General features: G+C 33.9%; 1 protein-coding gene across 1 annotated transcript in view; it reads left to right on the top strand.

Moving 5' to 3' along the window:
• Positions 1-21,586, top strand: part of LOC149805562 (cancer-related nucleoside-triphosphatase homolog) — a 52,182-nt gene that overhangs the window by 6,412 nt on the left and 24,184 nt on the right. Inside the window, exon 3 of the mRNA XM_089950167.1 lies at positions 1,716-1,812. Within this exon, the coding sequence (XP_089806293.1) occupies positions 1,716-1,812 (97 nt within the window). The remainder of the gene's footprint in view (positions 1-1,715; positions 1,813-21,586) is intronic.

The following is a 21,586-nucleotide window of genomic DNA, read 5'->3' as shown; positions in this document are numbered from 1 at the left end:
ATAACTTTGTAATTACAATGATGTAATTTCTAGGTAGTACATTACTTTGTAATTACAATGATGTAATTTCTAGGTACTACATTACTTTGTAATTACAATGATGTAATCTCTAGGTACTACATAACTTTGTAATTACAATGATGTAATCTCTAGGTACTACATAACTTTCAGTAGTCATCAACGATAAACTGAAACATTAAAGTAACTGAATCAGCACACTTCCAGTAAAAACTATGGAATTAAAGCACCATGCATGCTATGTAGGTGCATCTAATTTTAGAAACAGAGTTTCTTAATATGACCACGCACTTTTTAGCTTCATTAAACAATCCCCTAGACAGCAGATGGCATTTCTCTAACACCAAAATCTTTCAGGGGAAAGAGTCCATGGTCAGTCAGCTGATAAAACATAGGTATATACAAGAGTTTGATTTGTTGGCACACATGCAATACAATTTGCCTGGGGCTACAACACTAGTTGCTAGGCTGGGTTGAGGGAACATTTTGAAAGTCACAAACTACTGTTACTCTATGTACAGCTACATAAAATGACAGTACAAAGCTGTTTTCACCTTCCTAATAGAAGAAGGCAGTGTTTACTTTTTCGGTGACTTTTTATCCTGTTATATTTAGGCTCTTAATAAACACAACAAGAAAAGAGTGAAGACAACAAGCTTTGTAAAAGTTAATGAATAATTTATTTTCCTAAAAAATACAAGGTAAAAATGAGGAAAAGAACTTATGGTTTTAAGAACCGAATCCAAAAATAATCCAAGAATAATCCAAGAATTAAAAGTTAAAAGTCCTAGTAATAAAATGTTCAAATGAATTTGAGTTTCAGTCCCGAAAAAATCCAAAATGGAAGGTGATGACATATACCGTAGCCAGTACAGTATTGATGTGTCAACAGTTCTTTGTTGAACCACAGTAAATAATATTCTGGTGTTTGAATTCCGAATAAAATTTAAAAATATGTCTTTGTCCAAGAATTCTGTATGAGCACTTAAATATTCACAAGGAAAAGAATTAATAATTAAATAAAATAGAATTTCAGCTCAAAACTGGTCACAACAAAACACCTTTCAGTGTTAAAGGTAAAAAGCCCAACTAACTAAATTCTCTAGAAAAAAGGTTATATGTACATTAACTTAAGATGCGAAACAGATTCCCTTATAAGGGTCATGTGATCACTTTCCAGAACAAGATCGAAGCTTCAGCTGCTTAACATAATGTATTTTCAGTCAGCCTCGATTTCACTCTTATCAATCACACATAGAGAATGAATAAAAAAAAGAAAAAAAAGAAGTTGTTTACTCCAACTCTGAATCAATGTCAGGAACTAGGTCATACAAAGTTCTGATAATAGATGTCAGGTCAAACTAATTTCTGGAAAATGTCAAATACCAGTAAACAAAATTACATTACTTTAACATGTAATGGAATATAAAAAAATTAAAACTAACAAACAAACAATTAAATTAAATCAAATATACAGAACAATCCCACTTTACTTGGTAGTGTGACCCCAGTGAGATTATGGAGTGATACTCTTCCAAATTTTGTCTTCCAGGTAGGAAAATTAATGTTTCTGTTTTCGCTCACAGTTTTACCATTTTACTTTACTACTGTTTGTATATAATATTTTCAACAATAAAAACAATACAATGACAGTAAAATATACTTTTAAATTAAATCTTAATGATACATTTTTGTAGGGATATTTCCAGTGGTGGGCAAAAGTACGCAGTTGGCAAATACACAGTGAAGCTGCATTCTTTTGAGCAGACTGCCTTACCCACATTGATGAATAAGGTATTGTGTCAGTTTTGTGCATATAATTTATTTATTTGCCAAAATTAGCCATAAGTATTTTATTGTGAAACATTTCTTCAACACATTCTTCAAGACACATCAATATTAAAAACATCAGCTCATAATGTCAACATATATGGTCTCCCAGTATTTCACTTATTGTATAGTTTCTTTGTTGTTGTTGTTGTTGTTGTTGTAGGGTTTAATGCCATTTTTCAGCACAAGATAAGGTATACATGGCAGCCAGTACAAACGGTGGAGGAAGAACCTGGGAAGACCCTGGATAGAACGACCAACCCACAAGAAGCTACAGGCAAGCTTTGTCACGAACCCACATTAGTTTCTTTGTAAAAGCCCTCTTACCCATATAGAAAAAAGGTTCATTGGATCCTGAGAATTATTTTTCAAGAGCCTTGTTTGTTGTTGTACTGTATGGAGAAACTCTCTGGTTCATTCGTATTGAGGTGCATTATTTAAAACTCATTTCAAGTAAAACTGTCTATTCAGATAACACAGGACACTTTTGTAACTGCACTTCTCTCAATTTAAATTTAGGCTTTATATTGTTAAAACTTTTTGATAAATAAGCTGAAGGTTTTAAAATATTTCTGGATTGCCTCAACTTTGGTTCCTCTATCATACCCGGTATATTAAATTAAATTAAGAAAATTTAGTTGAACAGTTGTATCAAAATTTGGATTTGTTTAGAGCTTGAGTTCCTTATTTATCAATGGAATATGCAGCCCTTGTTTATTGGTAAAATATGAGACCCTTTTTGGTTGATAGAATATGAGGCCCTTGTTTATCGATGGAATATGCGGCCTTTGTTTACTGATAAAATATGTGTCCCTTGTTTATTGATAAAATATGAGGCCCTTGTTGAGTGAGAGAAATGTGAGGCCCTTAATTATCAATAGATTTAGGGCCCTTGTTTATCGATAGATTTTGAGGCCCATGTTTATCAATAGTTTTTGAGACCCTTGCTTTTGAGGCCCTTGTTTATCAATAGATTTTGAGGCCCTTGTTTATCGATAGATTTTGAGGCCCTTATTTATGAATAGAATATGAAACCGTTATCAGTGGAATATGAGTCCCTTGTTTATCAATGGAATGAGGTCTTCAGTTAAAAGGTTTCTCATTTCTACCTATGTGCAGAGTGTGATCACAAATTAGAAAGTCTACAGATTGAACAATTGCTTCATTTTATGAGAACAAAGAGCAGCAATGCAGTTTTCAGTTCATGTGAATTATAAGAATATATTATTTTATCATCCATACATAAGTAGCAAAGTGGTTTGCAAAATCGGTATTATTAAACAAGAGGAAATTGTATCAAATTTAAAATTTAACTGTGACCTGTCATTTTCAGTATATATTACTCATAAGAGCTGAGTCAGTTACTCTAATTTGTTGTTGCATCTTTTGGAAATAAAATCATTTTTGTTATCTTCTTTGTAAGTGATGAAATAGTGAAAAAGTATGTTTTCAAAATATGAAGCATAAACAATCCTCTTTTCCCCCTGAAAACACTTTAATCCCTTCCATCCTGTGTGCTGTGTGCCCTCATTTGTTTGTATAATGGAAATGGATGATATTTGGTGGGGTAGATAAGGAGAGTTTCCTATCATTGTGTGTGTCCAGGCTTTTTGTAAGCCACATTTCAACATTTTTATGCAAGATACATGAATAACATTTAAATTTATGTACTTTCAGTACATTGAAAAATCAAATTTAAATTGCAAAATTTATTACATTGACTCATTTGGATAATTGACAATATCTGTGTCACTATCTAAAAAATATTAAAGGAACTATAATAATGGAGGGGAAAATCGTATGTTTGATTTTATGCCGATATTAGCAAAATATATTAATTTAAAATTTAAAAGGTAGGAAATAAATATAATTTCCAACCAAACGAATTGTTAAAGGTCACCTGCCACCTATATTGTACAAACGTGTGATATTATTATAGTTATAAACAAAACACTTTGGTTATGTATACACACCATAAAAATGTTTAAATAGACTTAAAACTCAATTTTATAAAATAAAAAAATTATTCGGCAATCTCCGTAAACAATCGGTAATTTCCGCGTGCCAAAACCGGATATGACGTGTATTTATCCCTTCTATTCAACCTAGCCATTCAAGTGCTTAATTTCCCCACATAAATGTCTATGTGATATAGCGTACGATTGTGCTTTTGTACAGCAAATATGGTGCACTGTGTTGCATACGGATGTAACCAAAAGAGTGATGATGGGAAAAAGCATTCTTTCTTTTTCCGAAAAACCATGTTTACCAGAGAAAAGTGTATTTAATCTGTGGGATCGAATTGGGTAGGGATGGGAAAGTTGTATCATTTATGCCGAATTATAGTGAATTTGGCCCAAAGACAATTCTGCCCAACTCAAAATACAACTCGGCCAAACTTAACAGTAGTTTGTACGTTCTTTTCTTAAACAAAAAAGTGGATGCTATGTAAGATAGGTTTTAGGGAATAAAAACTAAATTTAGACAAACTATTTTGATATTCTTTGAAAGAAAATAATCATACTTAGTAACATACATATTTATGAGCGAAAACACAAACTGACATATCTTGCTTGTTCTAATTAAAATATTTATATACATTTTTTATGCTAACAAATATATGCATCTGCAAAACGACATTCTCAATTTAAGTCTTCCGGTCAAATTATCAATAATCATTTATAAAACAAAAATACGTAACAGATAATATTCTACATAATACGTATACATTTTGCTAAGGGTAGTGTACGTGAGACATTATAACAAATATACTTAATTTTAGGCTTCACGTTGTAACACAGCTGCATACAATACATACTAGATTACACATGAGAGAGAGAGAGAATAATGTTGAGCATTTTGTCAGTATTTAGTTGCTGCAATATGAAGCTCTTACCAGTTAATTTTATTGTTTGTTTTTATTTTTCAAGTTGTCTTAGTGTTTGCATGCATAAATTGAAAGCTTGTCATTACTGGTCAATATCGTCAATCATATTTGTTCCATTATTCCGTACAAATTAGAAAGGAAATAATTTTGTGTTTAATTTGTGCCCCCCCCCACACACACACTCACGGTACAAAATAAATTAATAAACATACACTTGTTTGAAAATAAAATGAAAGAAATTAACCTTGTATTGTTATCATATATTCCTTCTTTTTTCATCATGCAAAAATTATTTAAAAAAACATATATATCCACAAACTCTGTATATGTAGCAGATGCCGGCTTGCACATGCTTTCTTAGTGTAGTGTGTATCGCTTATATCAAATAACAAAATCGCAGATGAGACGAAAGTATCACCCGATTGTTTGAAGGCACCTGCCATTTATGCATGATAAGTTACTTATTGCAAACTAACCCAGATTGTATTGTATCCAGGTTAACTATAAGTCAGTATCTCACAAATAAAATAAAAAAAATCATTATTTTAAAATACATTCAATGTGAGTGCAAATGATAATCTTTTTGCTAGCATGGGTTACAAAAGTATTATCAAAACTAGTTATTATTGTGTATAATATTTGCCCTGCAATCATCAATTATGATTACTAATGAATAGAAGACCGGGTGATAAACACAACTGACATGGAGCAATAAACTCATTGTCTAAACTTACCGACAGGATATCAGATACATAGGTTATTTTATTACAATGCAAACCAACCCTGGAAAATTGACTTTGGTATATTTTTATTGTGCCGATTTTTTCTTCTGAAGTCGGCCAACAAAAGGAAGTCAAGTTTGGATTCTTTAAGTGTGATGATTTCTTTCATCTTTTTTTTATAAAGTCTGCCAACACAGGGAAGCCATCATTGATTCTTTTTACCTGTATTAACAGGAATTTTCAAAATAAATTGAAACAATGGAACAGTTTTGAAAGCGACACAATCTAGTCTATTGTGCACGCATACCAATATAAGGCTGAATTAGTTTTCATTAGTTTCATCTAAAATATTCCCTATCCATAGTTTATAGTGTTGTTTTTTTTTTACAACAAGAAGCATTTACTTGTAGGGATAAATGTACATCATTTCCAGTTGCGTCCTCTATAGGTGGGAAATCTTAACTAAGGTGAAGTAAAAGCGTTGTATACTTCTATTTCGAGTAATTAAATTATTACTTCTGCTTTACCCTTTATAATTTTTTAGTTTTTTGTGTGCAAGTATAACTATTTTTAATCATGTAATGCAAATCTGATATAAATAGGAAAATGTTGGTGTATGGCTAGTGACTTTTAAGCTAATTTCAACCTGTCACCTGTGCCACAGGTGGCAGGGTGGTCTAAGGTGCTTGTTTTTACAGATCACCCATATAGTTCATCTCTGTCTGCATAAGTTTGAGCTTGTCTTGACCACTGTGGGTATGCAAGAAAGTATGCCAGTAGGTTTTTGTGGGTAGGTGGTTCTTAGGGGATTGTTCCTCCACCAAAATTATACTGGCCATCATGTACTGAAAAATTGCATTTAATCCCACCAAACAAAATCAAATCAGCCTGTCACCAAGGTAATCACAGCTAGGTTTCAAGCCTGGGGTTAAATTCACCCTTGCCATTGATATTACTGCTCTACTGACCAGTTGGAACCACATTTCATATCAAAAGGGAAGGGTGATATCTGGCAGCTTTGAGAGTTTCCAGTGTGTCATATACTGTACATGGTAATGGACATTAACTTTGAATTATTCAGCAGAATTGTAAAATAATAGCTTCCAGAATATTTTGTATAACATAGATACATTTGATTTACCTTTATTTCTGTACATTTGATTTACCTTTATTTCTGTACATTAGATTTACCTTTATTTCTGTACATTGGATTTACATTTATTTCTTCTTTTTTTTGTGTATAAAATTATTATGACAATGGAAACATCATCAGATGACAGTATAACTGAGTTACTTCCCTTGTGCTGGAAAACCCTGTAATAGGTGATTTAGTGCATGTATTGTCAGCTTTCTTTCTGACTTTACAGTTCTATGTCTTCATCTTTCTAATCTTGCTTCCTAAAAAGCAGTTTATTTAACTTCCAAACAATGAAGGATGTTTAAAATTACTGTATTTTTTGGCAGCTTGTCAATTTAAATGTGTTTTTTTTAGCTGCTACAACCCACAACAATTTAAGACTGAACAACCAATGATTTTCTGTCGAAAAAGAAATTTGTCCCCCTACCCAATCTATAAACTTAAGTACCAATGCATAAATCCCTTTTCTAAAACCATAATAATTGATATCCATGAAAAAAAATGAAATCATTGGGTCTTTCTGCACATCTGATTCATCATAATGTATGCATGCACCACAAGTCCTGCATATGACCTCTAGTCTTCCTTTTAAAAGTCTTCAGGTGTCAGGTGTATTCACCAAGTTTTGATCCCCCTACCCCCTCACCATTTCTATTGCTTATGGGATAATCTGGCATGGTTCTACATTCACTGATCATGCCTACAATCTTGAAAAGTTTTTCAATGGTGTTGGGTTCCAAATATTTCCCTGGTCACTTTGTAGGTGTAAAGGAAGTTCATTGTAAAATGGTGTAGACACAGTACTGGTAAATGCCTTGCATTTTATGCATTTCACTCAATCCTTATGTTCATTCCCAGTCACGAAAATCACATTATCATCAGAGAAAGAGTTTGATGTTTTCTGCTTTGTTGTCCAAAATATTCATGCATACTCTTGAAAACACAGGTTGCAGTACATTTCCAGTAGGATAAACTGATGTTCCATGTCATCATTCTGTTTCTGATCAAGGAAATCATTATGGAGTACAGATTTGTTCCAATGCTTTAAATAAGCTAGGACTTCTTACCCTCCTGAGCATGTGCTCTTTAGGAAGGCTTTGTTTCCTTCATTACTTGGAAAATGTTGAATATGTCAGCCTGCTTGCTGCAGCAAAGCACACTCAGTGGATCTGGTAGCCTTTGTCTTTGTTCCTTCTGGCCAATGTATGGTGGGAATGGCAGACAGAGATATCAGTGAGCATTTCAGTTTTAGTTTTGCCTCACTCTGTAATAGCTGAGTGTTACACATGGCTATGACAATGTTTGGAAATCATGTGTATATGTTTTGGGCATTGCAAAAGTACATCAGGAGCTCTTTTTTTCAACTTCTGACTTGTAACTTATTTTGAAGTTGAAGTTCATCATGTCTGCCAGCCAATAATTTCCAGTGTCATCCAGATTTTGCTGTCATGAAAACCTAAAGGAGAGATTTGTTGTCAGTTCCAATTTTAAAAATTTGTACTGTCGTCTACTTGCCCACTCAAGTGCTAAAGAAGTTACAGCTTGTGTGCAGCATATTTCTTTTTACAGGGCTTTAATCTGTAGCTAGCATAAACCAAATCCTGTTCCATTCATGAAATCAGAGGCCAGACAGAAGACATAATCTTGTTCTTATCCTTTGTACCTTTGCTGCATATAGATCCTTGATAATTCTTGCATTTAGTTTTATCTATTCCATACAGAAATGAAGGCTCCTTGAATAAAAATGGACTTTCAGATTTATAATTGGCTCCTGTCTCCAACATCTCTTTTAAATACTCTCATACTTATTCAAACATGGTTGGAGATATCCCACTGTGCAACTCTTTGTATGGCATATCGTTGATACATTTGGTGCTGAATAGCCTTAGCATGACCCAAATTGGTGGGTGCCATAGCGGTTCACTTTTCCAATAGGTGTATTATTTGTTGCCATTCAGGTGACTAGGGGTCTACACTGGGTCAAGTTTATGGGTGAAGTCACATATATCTTTTGCCCAAAAGCAAGCAGATTGGTGGGAATAAAATAGGTGGGGTAGCTAAAGGTTTCTTCATGAGAGTAAGCAAGTACCTGTGAATGCTTACAACATACATTCACTTTAGTAGTATTAAAAATTCAGAATACACAAATACTTGCCTACTCTTCAACCCATACTTTAACAACCTTAGTTACGAATTATAAGGCTTTGATGTCTGACAGTCAATAGATATAATGAAAAGGCTTATTTTATTTGCTACTATGTCAGTGTCAACAAACCAGTAATGCTAATTAAATTGCATGATAAACCCCAATTTGCATCACAGGTTGTTGAGTCTTTGGTCAGAATTACATCATGTTTCTATTTTTCAAAGAGTATTCTTATGTTACGTGTTTAGGCTCAAATAAACAGTAACACAAGAAAGAGTGAAAACAACAAGCTTTTAAAACTATAATAATTTATTTCCCTGGTAAAATACTGTAAAAAAGAAAACAAAATATAAACTTACGGTTTTAGAATCAAATCCAAAAATAATCCAAGAATTATCCATGAATGAAATTTTAGAAGTCCTAATAATGAAATGTTTTAATGATTTTAAGTTCAAGTTCCGATGAAAAATCCAAGATGGAAGGCGATGACATATGCTGTAACTTGTACTGTGTTGAAGTCTACAGTTCCTTTCAAAAACACAATAATTAATCCTTCGATCTTGGAAATCCAAATAAAATTTTCAAGAAATGTCCTTGTCCAAATAATTGGAAGAAAAATTAACAAACAACTCAAAAAATAAAAAATTCAGTACTGGTCACAACAGAAGAAAACAACTTGACATCATGTGTTTAAAAGCCTGGACTCTGAGATCTCTCTCTCTAAACATCACTATTAATACCAAGTATTTTGCAATTTCGGAAATGCTTAATTGTGAAATAGAGGATCACATGATCATGTTTACATATAAAAAAAAATCATGTAGCCCCTTTATGTCCTTGATAAGAACCAATCATTTTACAAGGAATTACTGGACATAATGGCTGCCATGTATATATGGTCTTAACACAGCTCCACTCATTTCAATGAACTTGGTGTTAAAACTGGTGTTAAATATGCTAATACATATTGCCATAATTTATACTGTGGATTTATGACAATATTAAGTTAGTGTAGGTGAAATTTAATGTGCACGTTTTCATTTATTCAAGTGAATTTGGAAACCTGTTCAAAACAAAGGATTTTAGGTTATCGAAGATGGCTACCAAAGTGGATTAACTTGAAATTTAACTACCATATCTGAACTTCATTTGATACCAACTCAAACACATTATGGAAGTTTCATTCAAAAGTGTATGGATATGTGCTAGTCATATATAAGGATTTCATTTATACTTACACATACAGGGACTGAACAGTTTCACATGGTTAAATCATATTATCTGTAAATGTAGACAGAATGAGAATGCCCATGCTAAAGGCAGTTATATGCTGACATTTACACCAGTAACTAGATGTAATACCAAACATGAAACAGCTCCTAAAGTCTTAATGACCTAAATGACTCAGGCAATAAACACCCCTCCAAGGTGTCAGGCAATTACACGCTCCATAAATCATGACCACAGCAGTGATGGCTTAAACCTTAATGATTTCTCTTTGTGTGTACATCAAAAAACAATTAGGAACTTGGAGGCCCAAATTGAAGAATTAAAACTACAGTTACATGCTATTAAGTCAGCCCTGTGATTAATGAGCAAGTAACCTCATGTCAAACAGCAATTCAGACTCCCAAATAGCAACAGTGTCAGATGCTCAGACACAGACAATCCCAATACCAACCAAGAGAAAATGTAAAATGACCATGCAAATAAAAACTGATACCCCAAGTAATCTTGCATTGCAAACAACAGTACCCCCCCTCTCAGTCATGTGTCACACCTGCAACAGCAATAAGTGTACACCCATGGCCCTCAGCTCAGACATGTCTCTTGCCTGCACCAACAACTGTATTTCCCAGCACTCAGACAAATTTGTCAACATAAGCTTGAGTAGTTCACATAACTGAAACACCAATTTCAGCACCTCTTCCTCCGAGAGATGTGTCTGAAATACAATCCAGAGTCCACCACATGAAATCACAAGCCAGAAAAGATAGGAATCTAATAATTGGCTCCTGAGTATTGAAAAGTATAATACCAAGGAGACTTTTTAGAACAGATGTACAGACTCTAGAGGTGCAAAAATTGACAACATCATGGACAGAATATTGAATACTGACCTAACCAAATACAACCAAATTATCATTTTAGTAGGTGGAAATGATGCCAGAGAGAGAAAGTCACTAAATCAAATCAGAACATATTTTGAAAGTTTACTGTATGTTGCTAGGTACTGCAGCCCAATTACATGCAAAATAATGATATCAGGACTACCTCCTCATGTGGACACCAGGGTGAAAGAAATCAAAGATCTGATAATTGACCTGTGTGAAGACTTCAACCTACAGTACATTCCACAATACACGTCTTTCTTTCTTCAGAACCAGGATGTCAACCTGAGACAAAATTGATTTAAAAGCACAAAAGGAACCTCTCAAATACTGAGAAATATTAACAGGTATGCCCCCATTTTCAGGCACTATAACGAAGAGTACTGTCTCTACTGTGGAGAAACTGGGCACATGACACATGTATGACATCATGGCAAACAGATTGAGTGCTTCAGATGCCATAAATATGGACACAAAGACTTTGTCAATCAATGTATTATACAAATTAGGAAGCTGGCAAAGAGGAGAATGTCAGTGCTTCATTTACAACAAATCTAAATGTACCTAGTGAGACTCTTGTAAATGCAAAAGTTAATGGATTTTCAGGGTCTATATGTCACTTTGAAGATGCTAATATATATGAACATTTAAATATAGAAATAGGATGCCAGAATGATAAATGTAGTATGGACACAATCTCAGTGAGTACCCCATTGCATGATGACATACATATAATTGATATGAAACTAAATACAAAAGGTTTTAACATAGGTCACTTAAATGTACAAGGTATAGTGGGAAAAATAGACCAGATTAAGTTAATGTTGTCTTCCAAGGAAAATAATAGACATGTTTTAGGACTCACTGAAACCAAATTAGTTAACTACAATGATGATTTATTTCACTGTCAAGGCTACAATACACCATTAGGCAGGGGCAGAGAGACAGCAGGGGGAGGTCTTGTATACATTAGGGAAGATGTAAATGCAGAAAGACACTTTACTTGGAGTTACATCAAATTGAGAGTATCTGGATGGAATTTTTTCAAAATAATGCAAAATCATTCCTAGTTGGTTTCATTTATAGACCACCTTCCTCCAAAGCAATTGGGAATGATAACTTTTTGAAACAAATGGAAAATGTTCTTGCACGGGAGAAAGAAACATATATATGTACTTGGCAATATAAATAAGGACCTTCTCAATACTCAAATAAGGAACAACTGGATGGAATTTATTGAATCATATGATTAGGCCCTGTCCAGCTGGTAAATGAGCTCACAAGGGTAACAAAAATCAAGCACTTTTATTGATCACATTTATACCAACCTACCAGACAATGTGGTTTGTGTTACTGTACCGAATGTTGGTCTTAGTGACCACTATCCTACTTTATTGACAAGAAAGGTTAAATGCAAGACAAATTAGAAAAATACACACAAAACGATCACTTACAGATCGTTCAAATTTTTTAATGAAGAACAATTTCTCAATGACCTAAATAAAGTTCCATGGAATATGATCCAAAAGTTGGATGACATAGATAAAGCTCTGAGGGTGTGGACTGACTTATTTATGGATGTAGTCTCTAAGCATGCACCACTGAAAGTACATCAGTAAAGAATGAAATCCAACCTAATTGGTTTACTACTGAAATCCTAGATGCTATGAAAATACGAGACCAATTCAAGGCTATGGGAAACCAAGCATAATATAAAGTATGGAGAAATAAAATAACAAGTATGATTAAAAAAGCTAAAAAAATTATTATCAATCATTGCTTGAAAACAAAAAAAGCAACACAAACTCCATTTGGAAAGTCTTCAATGAACTCACTGGAGGAACACACAAAGATTAGACAAATAAAATTCACTCACTTCTGGTAAATGACACCATAGTCACTCATGACACTGACATTGCAAATGTTTTCAATGATTTTTTCACTAACGTTACCACAAAGTTAAAAGAACAGTGATAGAAAACAACTTTAATGAACTAAGTTAGTTCTGCAGCAGCAAAATCATTAAGGAGGTATGTTTATCCCACCAGTATGAAAAAACTTTGTTAAAAAATGTCTCAGTGAACTTGATACCAAGAAAGCTACAAGACTTAATCAGATTGGTCCATGACTCATTAAATCTTCTGCCTCTGCTATTGGAGATAGCATAACATTTCATAATCAATTTAAGTATTGCAACCTCATCTGTCCCCAAAATATGAAAAACTGCAAAAGTAACTCCTTTTCACAAATCTGGTTCTAAGGATGACACTGATAACTTCCAACCAATCTCAATACTACCAACTTGTCAAATTGAGTGAAAAACATGTCCATGACTCATTCATGTCATATTTAACCAAACACTTGCTGTTACACCCTAATCAATCAGGCTTTATACAGAAACATTCCTGTGAGACTGCCTTGATCTCCCTAACTGTTGAATGGCAGTTCAAGCACTTGACCAAGGTAGAATAATAGGATCTGTATTTGTAGATTTCAGGAAAGGTTTTGACATGGTGGATCATGAAATCCATTTGAAGAAACTGAAAATCTACCAATGTGATGAAAGAACAATTAAATGGTTTACTTCATGCTTAAGTGAGAAAACACAACATGTTTACATAAATAATGTTCTGTCTGAACCTGGAACAATTAGATATGGAGTACCACAAGGCTCAATTCTAGGTCAGTTACTATTTATTTTTATTTATTAATGACCTACCACTTTTACTAAGAGACTCAATATCATCTACAGATCTCTATGCAGATGACACAACATTGTAAGACATCCAAAACACAAAGCATGAACTCAAAATTTCTTTATAGAATGCCCTAAACAAACTGGAAAACTGGTGCACATGCAATGGCATGGTGGTAAATACTGGTAAAACAAAAATATTACTTATCTCAACATGGCAAAAAAGGACAAATCTTGATAGTGATGAACTATGTCTGACATGGAAGGATAAAAGTTTGGAAATGGTCTGTCATGATAGACTACTTGTGTTCTGGTAGATAATAACCTATCATGGACTGAGCATATCAAACATATCAGTAAAAAAGTCAATTCAAGTTTATGGCTTCTCAGTAGGATAAAACATTTTCTCCCTGAAAGGCACAGAAAACTATTTTATAACAGTTACATGCAACCCTATTTAGACTACTGTAATACAGTATGGGGTAATTCAAATGATAAAAACATAGCAAAGCTGGCACATCTTCAAAAAAGAGCATTAGGTCTAATATCAATTCAGAAAGAAAGCAAGGAAAATTTAGCTGGTAAATTAAATCAAATATAAATTAAATCAAATATACATAACACTTCCCCCCATAAAGGAAAGCAAAGATTTATATAATAAAGCTTTTTTTAACCACAGACTAATTATACATGAGGGTAAAAAGAACTCATAAAGTACACATAACTCATAAAGTACACACAGTGTACATGAAATAATACATTGTTATACACGAGGAAAGTGCATCTGCTGTTCTTGCTCTTGCAAATGTGAAAATTTCTGGTCCAGATCTTTCATAACTTCTGAATTCTGAAGATTTATCACTAATATCAGTAGAATCTGATGCTATTCCTTCACATAGATCTTAACTGAGTGGGACAGGTACAAATAAAATAATTGCATGTTTAAACTGGCTATCTCTTTTAATATTATTTTTTACAATGTTTATGTGACAGAGTTGTTTTTGTTTATGCCTCCCAGGAGTATTTATGATGTAATTAAATTCATTTATTTTCCTGTCAACTGTGTAAGGATTATAATATATAACCTGAAGAGGATTTTATAGTATGGGCAAGAGAGCCAGGACTCTATCACCAGGTTGAAAACTCCTTTCCTTCAACTTTTTATCATGACTTCATTCTGGATTGCATACAGTGCAGATTTGCTCTTGCCACCTCACAAGCCTTTGACATCTTATATTTTAAATTAGAAACATAATCAAGAAGATCAATTTCAGAATCTTCATTAGAAAGAAGTTTCTCTTTCAATAACTTAAATGAACTATGCACAGTGTGTCCAAAAACCAGTTAAAAGGGATTGAAACTAAAGATTCTTGAACTGATTCCCTAAATGGAAACAATAGTAAATAAATGCTTTCATCCCAATCTTTACCCGTATCAATACAATATGATCGAATCATATTATTCACAGTCTGACGGAGTCTTTCTAATGTCCTTTGTTGAATGCCTAATTCGTATATAACTTGCTGGAAAATTCCAGACATGAAATTTGAGCCTTGATCATACTGGACAGACTTGGGAAGGCCAAATTGAGTAAAAATCTTTATCAAAGCCTTTACTATAGTTTTAGATTTTATATTCCTCAAAGGAATTGCCTCCGGAAACCTTGTTGATGCTCACATAATGGTCAACAGGTATTGGTTATCTGACTTGGTCTTAGGTAAGGGACCAACACAGTCTACCTTAATTCTACTAAATGGTTCATCAAAGGCAGGAATAGGTTGTAGATAAGCCTTATATATTTTTTTGATTTGGTTTTCCTACCATTTGACAGATATGACAAGATTTACAGTATTTACTAAAATCACTTTTGATTATTGGCCAAAAGAAGTGAGTCAAGATCTCGTGATAAGTTTTATTGATCCCTAAATGACCAGCTAAAGTAGTTTCATGAGCCAGACTAAGTATTTTCTGTCTGTAAGGTTTTGGAACTACAATTTGATAGTTCACTGACCATTCATTATCAGCAGGTACCTCGGGTGGTCTCCATTTTCTCATAAGAATTCCATTTTTAATGATATAATAGACAGGAACTTCAGTAGCATCAGTTTCACTAATAGCCCTTTGAAACAAACAGGAGATCTCATGATCTTTATCCTGTTTGATGACAAGTGGTTGTCGTTTATCACCCTGATTAGAATAAAGAGAATGAGTTGTTAAAAGAGGATCACTGTCATCAATACCTTCTGATTGATCCAAACAAGGAATGAAAGTGACCTCATCAAAAGCCTGACCAATACATGTGTCAGCTAAAGGAATACTTTTCTTATCAACATCAGTCTCAAAAGCTTTCTTTGCCATAGCTCTGGTAACTGCACAAAGTGGGAATAAATCAGGGAATTCTTTTTCAATTGGATCAACTTTCTGATCCAAGCAAGGCTTGTCAGTTAAAAGTGGATTAACCACAACCATGTCTCCAGCTAGGTCATTGCCTAGTAATAAATGAATGCCTTCAACGGGTAAAACAGACTGTTCCGACTGTCACAGGTCCTGAGACTAAGTTTGATGACAAATTTACACAATGGAGAGGAACATTAACAAAGTCGCACTCCACTCCCTGAATAAGAATACTCTAATTAGAAGAAGACTTCTCAGAAAAAGACAAAGTACCTGACATTAATAGATTCTGAGAAGCTCCTGTGTCCCTTAAAATTTTAATAGGGACAGGATTTGCCAAATCACCCAAGAGTGATATAGAACCCTTCAACATGAATGGTTCATATTCTCCATAATAAAATCAGACTGGGGTTTATTAGACCCAACAAATGTATTGCTTTCAGTACATGACTGTGACCTTGACCTCTTAGAAATAAGAGCAGTTGGAATAGGTCAGTCTTGATTCTGATGCCTATTTTTCAATTTGTAGCAATCAGAAATAACATGTCCTTTTTTCTTGCAGTAGGTAAATGTAGGAAGAGACAAGGATCTTGAATCAAGCTTATCAGAAGCTTGATTTTTAGAAGTCGTGCTAGTTTGAGTTTTAGAAGGGCTTGTATTAGACTGAAATACTTTTCTACCAGAAGACTGTTGAGTAGAAGTCTTATTTACAAAAGGAACTTTATGAGTTAACGAATACTAATCAGCAGCTCAAGCAGCATTCTCCAAGGTTTTGATCTGATGCTTGTCAAGATAAGACTTAATGTCACTATGGACACAGTTTTTGAAATATTCGAGTAATATAAGTTGTTTGAGACTTTGATAATCTTATTTAACTTTCTTGGCAAAGAACCATCTATCAAATAACTGCTCTTTTTTACTAGCAAATTCGACATGAGTTTGTCCGGCTTCTTTTCTATAGTTTCTGAATTTTTGCTGATAAGGTTCAGGGACTAACTCATAACCCCTTTAAGATGCATTCTTTGACCATATCATAGTCACCACTTTGTTGAACTAACAGTGAATGGTAAATATCACTAGCTTTACCAGTGAGTACACATTGTAATAATTGAGTCCAATGCTCCCTTGGCCATTTCAAATTTTCAGCAACTTTTTTAAAATAAGGAAAATATTTGTCTACATCTTTTTCTCTGAAAGGGGGCACTAACCTAATATTCTTTGCAGCACCAAAACTTAAATTTGTATTTGAAGGATGGATATGCTTTTGACCTGCCAGCTTCATTTCTTTTATTCTAAATTTATATTCCCTCTCTTTCTTTCGTTTTTCCTTGTCTAATTGCATTGGCATTTGTTCTTATTGTAATTGCATTTGTTTTTCTTTTTCTCTTAACTATCTTGCTCTCTCCTCTTTCTCAAATTGTAACTTTATTTGTTCTTTTCCTTTCTCCAATTTCATTTGTTCTTTTTATTTTTCCAATTTCATTTGTTCTTTTTCTTTTTCCAATTTCATTTGTTCTTTTTCTTTTTCCTATTGCATTTGTTCTGTTTCTTTTTCCAATTGCATTTGTTCTTTTTCTTTTTCCAATTGCAATTGGATTTGTATTGTTTTTTTCTTCTTTCTGAAGTTCTAGCTTCCTCAACTCCAATTCCATCTTGTATTTTAATTCTAATTTCTTCATTTTTATGTCAGAGTCTGATACAGGCTTGCTGATTGAAACCAAAACACTTTTATCCAAAACATTCTTTTCTACCAAATACTGAACCAAAATATTTATTATTTCTTGTTTCATTAAGGAAGCCTTTTCCTCAGAAAGCTTGTATTTTCTGGCAAGTTGAATCAGTTCTCTTTTTTGAAAAGATGTAATTGTTCTTGGGTAGGTTTTGAAAGAAAGACTTCCACTTTTGATGACATTTTAGAAAAACCTTGCTGATTTCACTAACAATTGCAAAAACATGGGGAATTCAAATTTCAAAAAAAAAAGTTTTCTGAAATATTCTAGCCAAAATTCAAAATAATCATTAGGACAAGCTACCCAATTCTTATGTTACATGTTTTACTCAAATAAACAGTAACACAAGAAAGAGTGAAAACAACAAGCTTTAAAAAATATAATAAGTTATTTCCCTGGAAAAATACTGTAAAAATGAAAAAAATATGAACTTATGGTTTTAAGAATCAAATCAAATCCAAAAATAATCCAATAATAATCCACAAATAAAATTGTAGAAGTACTAATAGTGAAATGTTTTAATGATTTCAAGTTTGAGTCCTGACGAAGAATCCAAGATTGTAGGTGATGATATATGCTGTAACCTGTACTGTGCTGAAGTCTACAGATCCTTGGAGAAAGACAATAATTAGTCCTCCGATCTTGGAAATCCAAATGAACTTTTCAAGAAATATCCTTTTTCAAAAATTCTGTATGAATACAATAATATTTTCAGGAAACAAATTAATCTTTTAGAGTCCAAATAATCTGAAGAAAAATTAACAAATAATTCAAAAACTTAAAAATTCAGAACTGGTCACAACAGAAGAAAACAACTTGACATCATGTGTTTAAAAGCCTGGACTCTCTCTCTCTCTAAACATTGCTATTAATACCAAGTATTTTGCAATTTTGGAAATGGCTAATTGTGAAATAGAGGATCATGTGATCATGTTTACATATAAAATAAAATCATGTAGCACCAGTATGTCGTGATAAGAACCAATCATTTCACTCTGAGAAAAAGTTGTTTACTTGACCCTCAATCAAGGCCAGGAACTAAGTCAATAATAGAAACAAGTATTTCTATTATTAGGTATTTTTGGAAAAGAACATTAAAAGATTCCAAAACCCACAAACAATCAAATCAAATCAAGCAGAAATTAAATATGTGTAACAGTATAAATAAGAGGAATGAAGCTGTCGGCAATTATATGTCTGCCCAGTTATCACATTGTCTTGCAGTAGTTATAAATAAATGGAAGGAATATCACTGTTGGTATTTATATGCTGGCCCAGATATTGCTCAGTCTTTATATAGTTAAAATTTACAATTTGAAATTTACACAATCACAATAAGCTAATATATGTTTGAATACCTTATGTACTCACTTATACTCAACTGCAAACAGCACAAACCATTTATCATATGTACTCACTTATAAACTGAGCTCAAGCCTAAGGTTTTAGAGCCTTGGATACAGGAGGTTGTGGGTTCAAACCCCAGCTGAGTCACACCAGAGACATAAAAACGGTACTAGCAGCTGCCTCACTGGGCATTCAGCATTGAGGTTAGTGTTAGGACGGGTGGGCCCGGTGTCAGGATAATATGACTGGGTGGGACATGATACCACATGTCTGGAGCATGATGCCCCTGTGCTAGATGTCACTATAAACTGCCACATTGCATAAGCACTCACTTACAAATCGAGCTCAACTGCAAACAGCACAAACTATTTACCATATATACTCACATACAAGTACAGACCAACTGCAAACAGCACAAACCATTTACCATATATACTCACTTACAAGTACAGACCAACTGCAAACAGCACAAACCATTTACCATATATACTCACTTACAAGTACAGACCAACTGCAAACAGCACAAACCATTTACCATATATACTCACTTACAAGTACAGACCAACTGCAAACAGCACAAACTATTTACCATATATACTCACATACAAGTACAGACCAACTGCAAACAGCACAAACTATTTACCATATATACTCACATACAAGTACAGACCAACTGCAAACAGCACAAACCATTTACCATATATACTCACTTACAAGTACAGACCAACTGCAAACAGCACAAACCATTTACCATATATACTCACTTACAAGTACAGACCAACTGCAAACAGCACAAACCATTTACCATATATACTCACTTACAAGTCAGTCCAACTGCAAACAGCACAAACCATTTACCATATATACTCACTTACAAGTACAGACCAACTGCAAACAGCACAAACCATTTACCATATATACTCACTTACAAGTACAGACCAACTGCAAACAGCACAAACCATTTACCATATATACTCACTTACAAGTCAGTCCAACTGCAAACAGCACAAACCATTTACCATATATACTCACTTACAAGTACAGACCAACTGCAAACAGCACAAACCATTTACCATATATACTCACTTACAAGTACAGACCAACTGCAAACAGCACAAACCATTTACCATATATACTCACTTACAAGTCAGTCCAACTGCAAACAGCACAAACCATTTACCATATATACTCACTTACAAGTACAGACCAACTGCAAACAGCACAAACCATTTACCATATATACTCACTTACAAGTACAGACCAACTGCAAACAGCACAAACCATTTACCATATATACTCACTTACAAGTCAGTCCAACTGCAAACAGCACAAACCATTTACCATATATACTCACTTACAAGTACAGACCAACTGCAAACAGCACAAACCATTTACCATATATACTCACTTACAAGTTCAGTCCAACTGCAAACAGCACAAGCCATTTACTGTATATACTTACTTATATGTTCAGTCTAACTACAAACAGCACAAACCATTTACCATATATACTCACTTATAAGTTCAGTCCAACTACAAACAGCACAAACCATTTACCATATATACTCACTTACAAGTTCAGTCCAACTGCAAACAGCACAAACCATTTACCATATGTACTCACAAGTTCAGTCCAACTGCAAACAGCACAAACCATTTACTGTATATACTTACTTATATGTTCAGTCCAACTACAAACAGCACAAACCATTTACCATATATACTCACTTATAAGTTCAGTCCAACTGAAAACAACACAAACCATTTACCATATATACTCACAAGTCAGTCCAACTGCAAACAGCACAAACCATTTACCATATATACTCACAAGTCAGTCCAACTGCAAACAGCACAAACCATTTACTATATATACTCACAAGTTCAGTCCAACTGCAAACAACACAAACCATTTACCATATATGCTCACAAGTACAGACCAACTACAAACAGCACAAACCATTTACCATATATACTCACTTATAAGTTCAGTCCAACTGCAAACAGCACAAACCATGTCTGCAATTGTTGTTGTTGTTGTGGGGTTTAACGCCATTTTTCAGCACACGATAGGCTATGCATGGCGGCCAGTATTAATGGTGGAGGAAGAACTCGGGGAAAACCCTGAGAAGAACCACCAACCCACGAGAAGCTACTGGCAAGCTTTCTCACATACTCACATTGGCCGAATCCTGGACTCGAACCCACACAGACAGAGGTGAGATGGCAGTGATCCGTAACGGAGAGCGCTTTAGACCACTCGGCCACTCGGGGACCCCGTCTGCAATTGCATAATGTCTTTAATCTTAATCTGTTGTTAGATCTCTTGTACTTATTTAGTTATTTTCTCTGTCTCTCTTTCTCTCTGTCTCTCACTCGCTCTCTCTCTCTCTCTCTCTCTCTCTCTCTCTATATATATATATATATATATATATATATATATATATATATATATATATCTCACCCAAGCTGAAGTTTAGAGTCCTTTATCTACTCTCCCACCTTCACCCACTCCATCAGTGCCAACATAATTTAATTTCTTTTTTTAAAAACTCATTTGTTGTTTTT

Source organism: Sinohyriopsis cumingii, chromosome 2, assembly GCF_028554795.1.
Source record: "Sinohyriopsis cumingii isolate HCF-2022 chromosome 2, ASM2855479v2, whole genome shotgun sequence".
NCBI classification, from domain to species: Eukaryota; Metazoa; Mollusca; class Bivalvia; order Unionida; family Unionidae; genus Sinohyriopsis; species Sinohyriopsis cumingii.
Note: the sequence above shows the minus strand (reverse complement) of the source record. Positions and strands in the feature narration are given on the sequence as shown.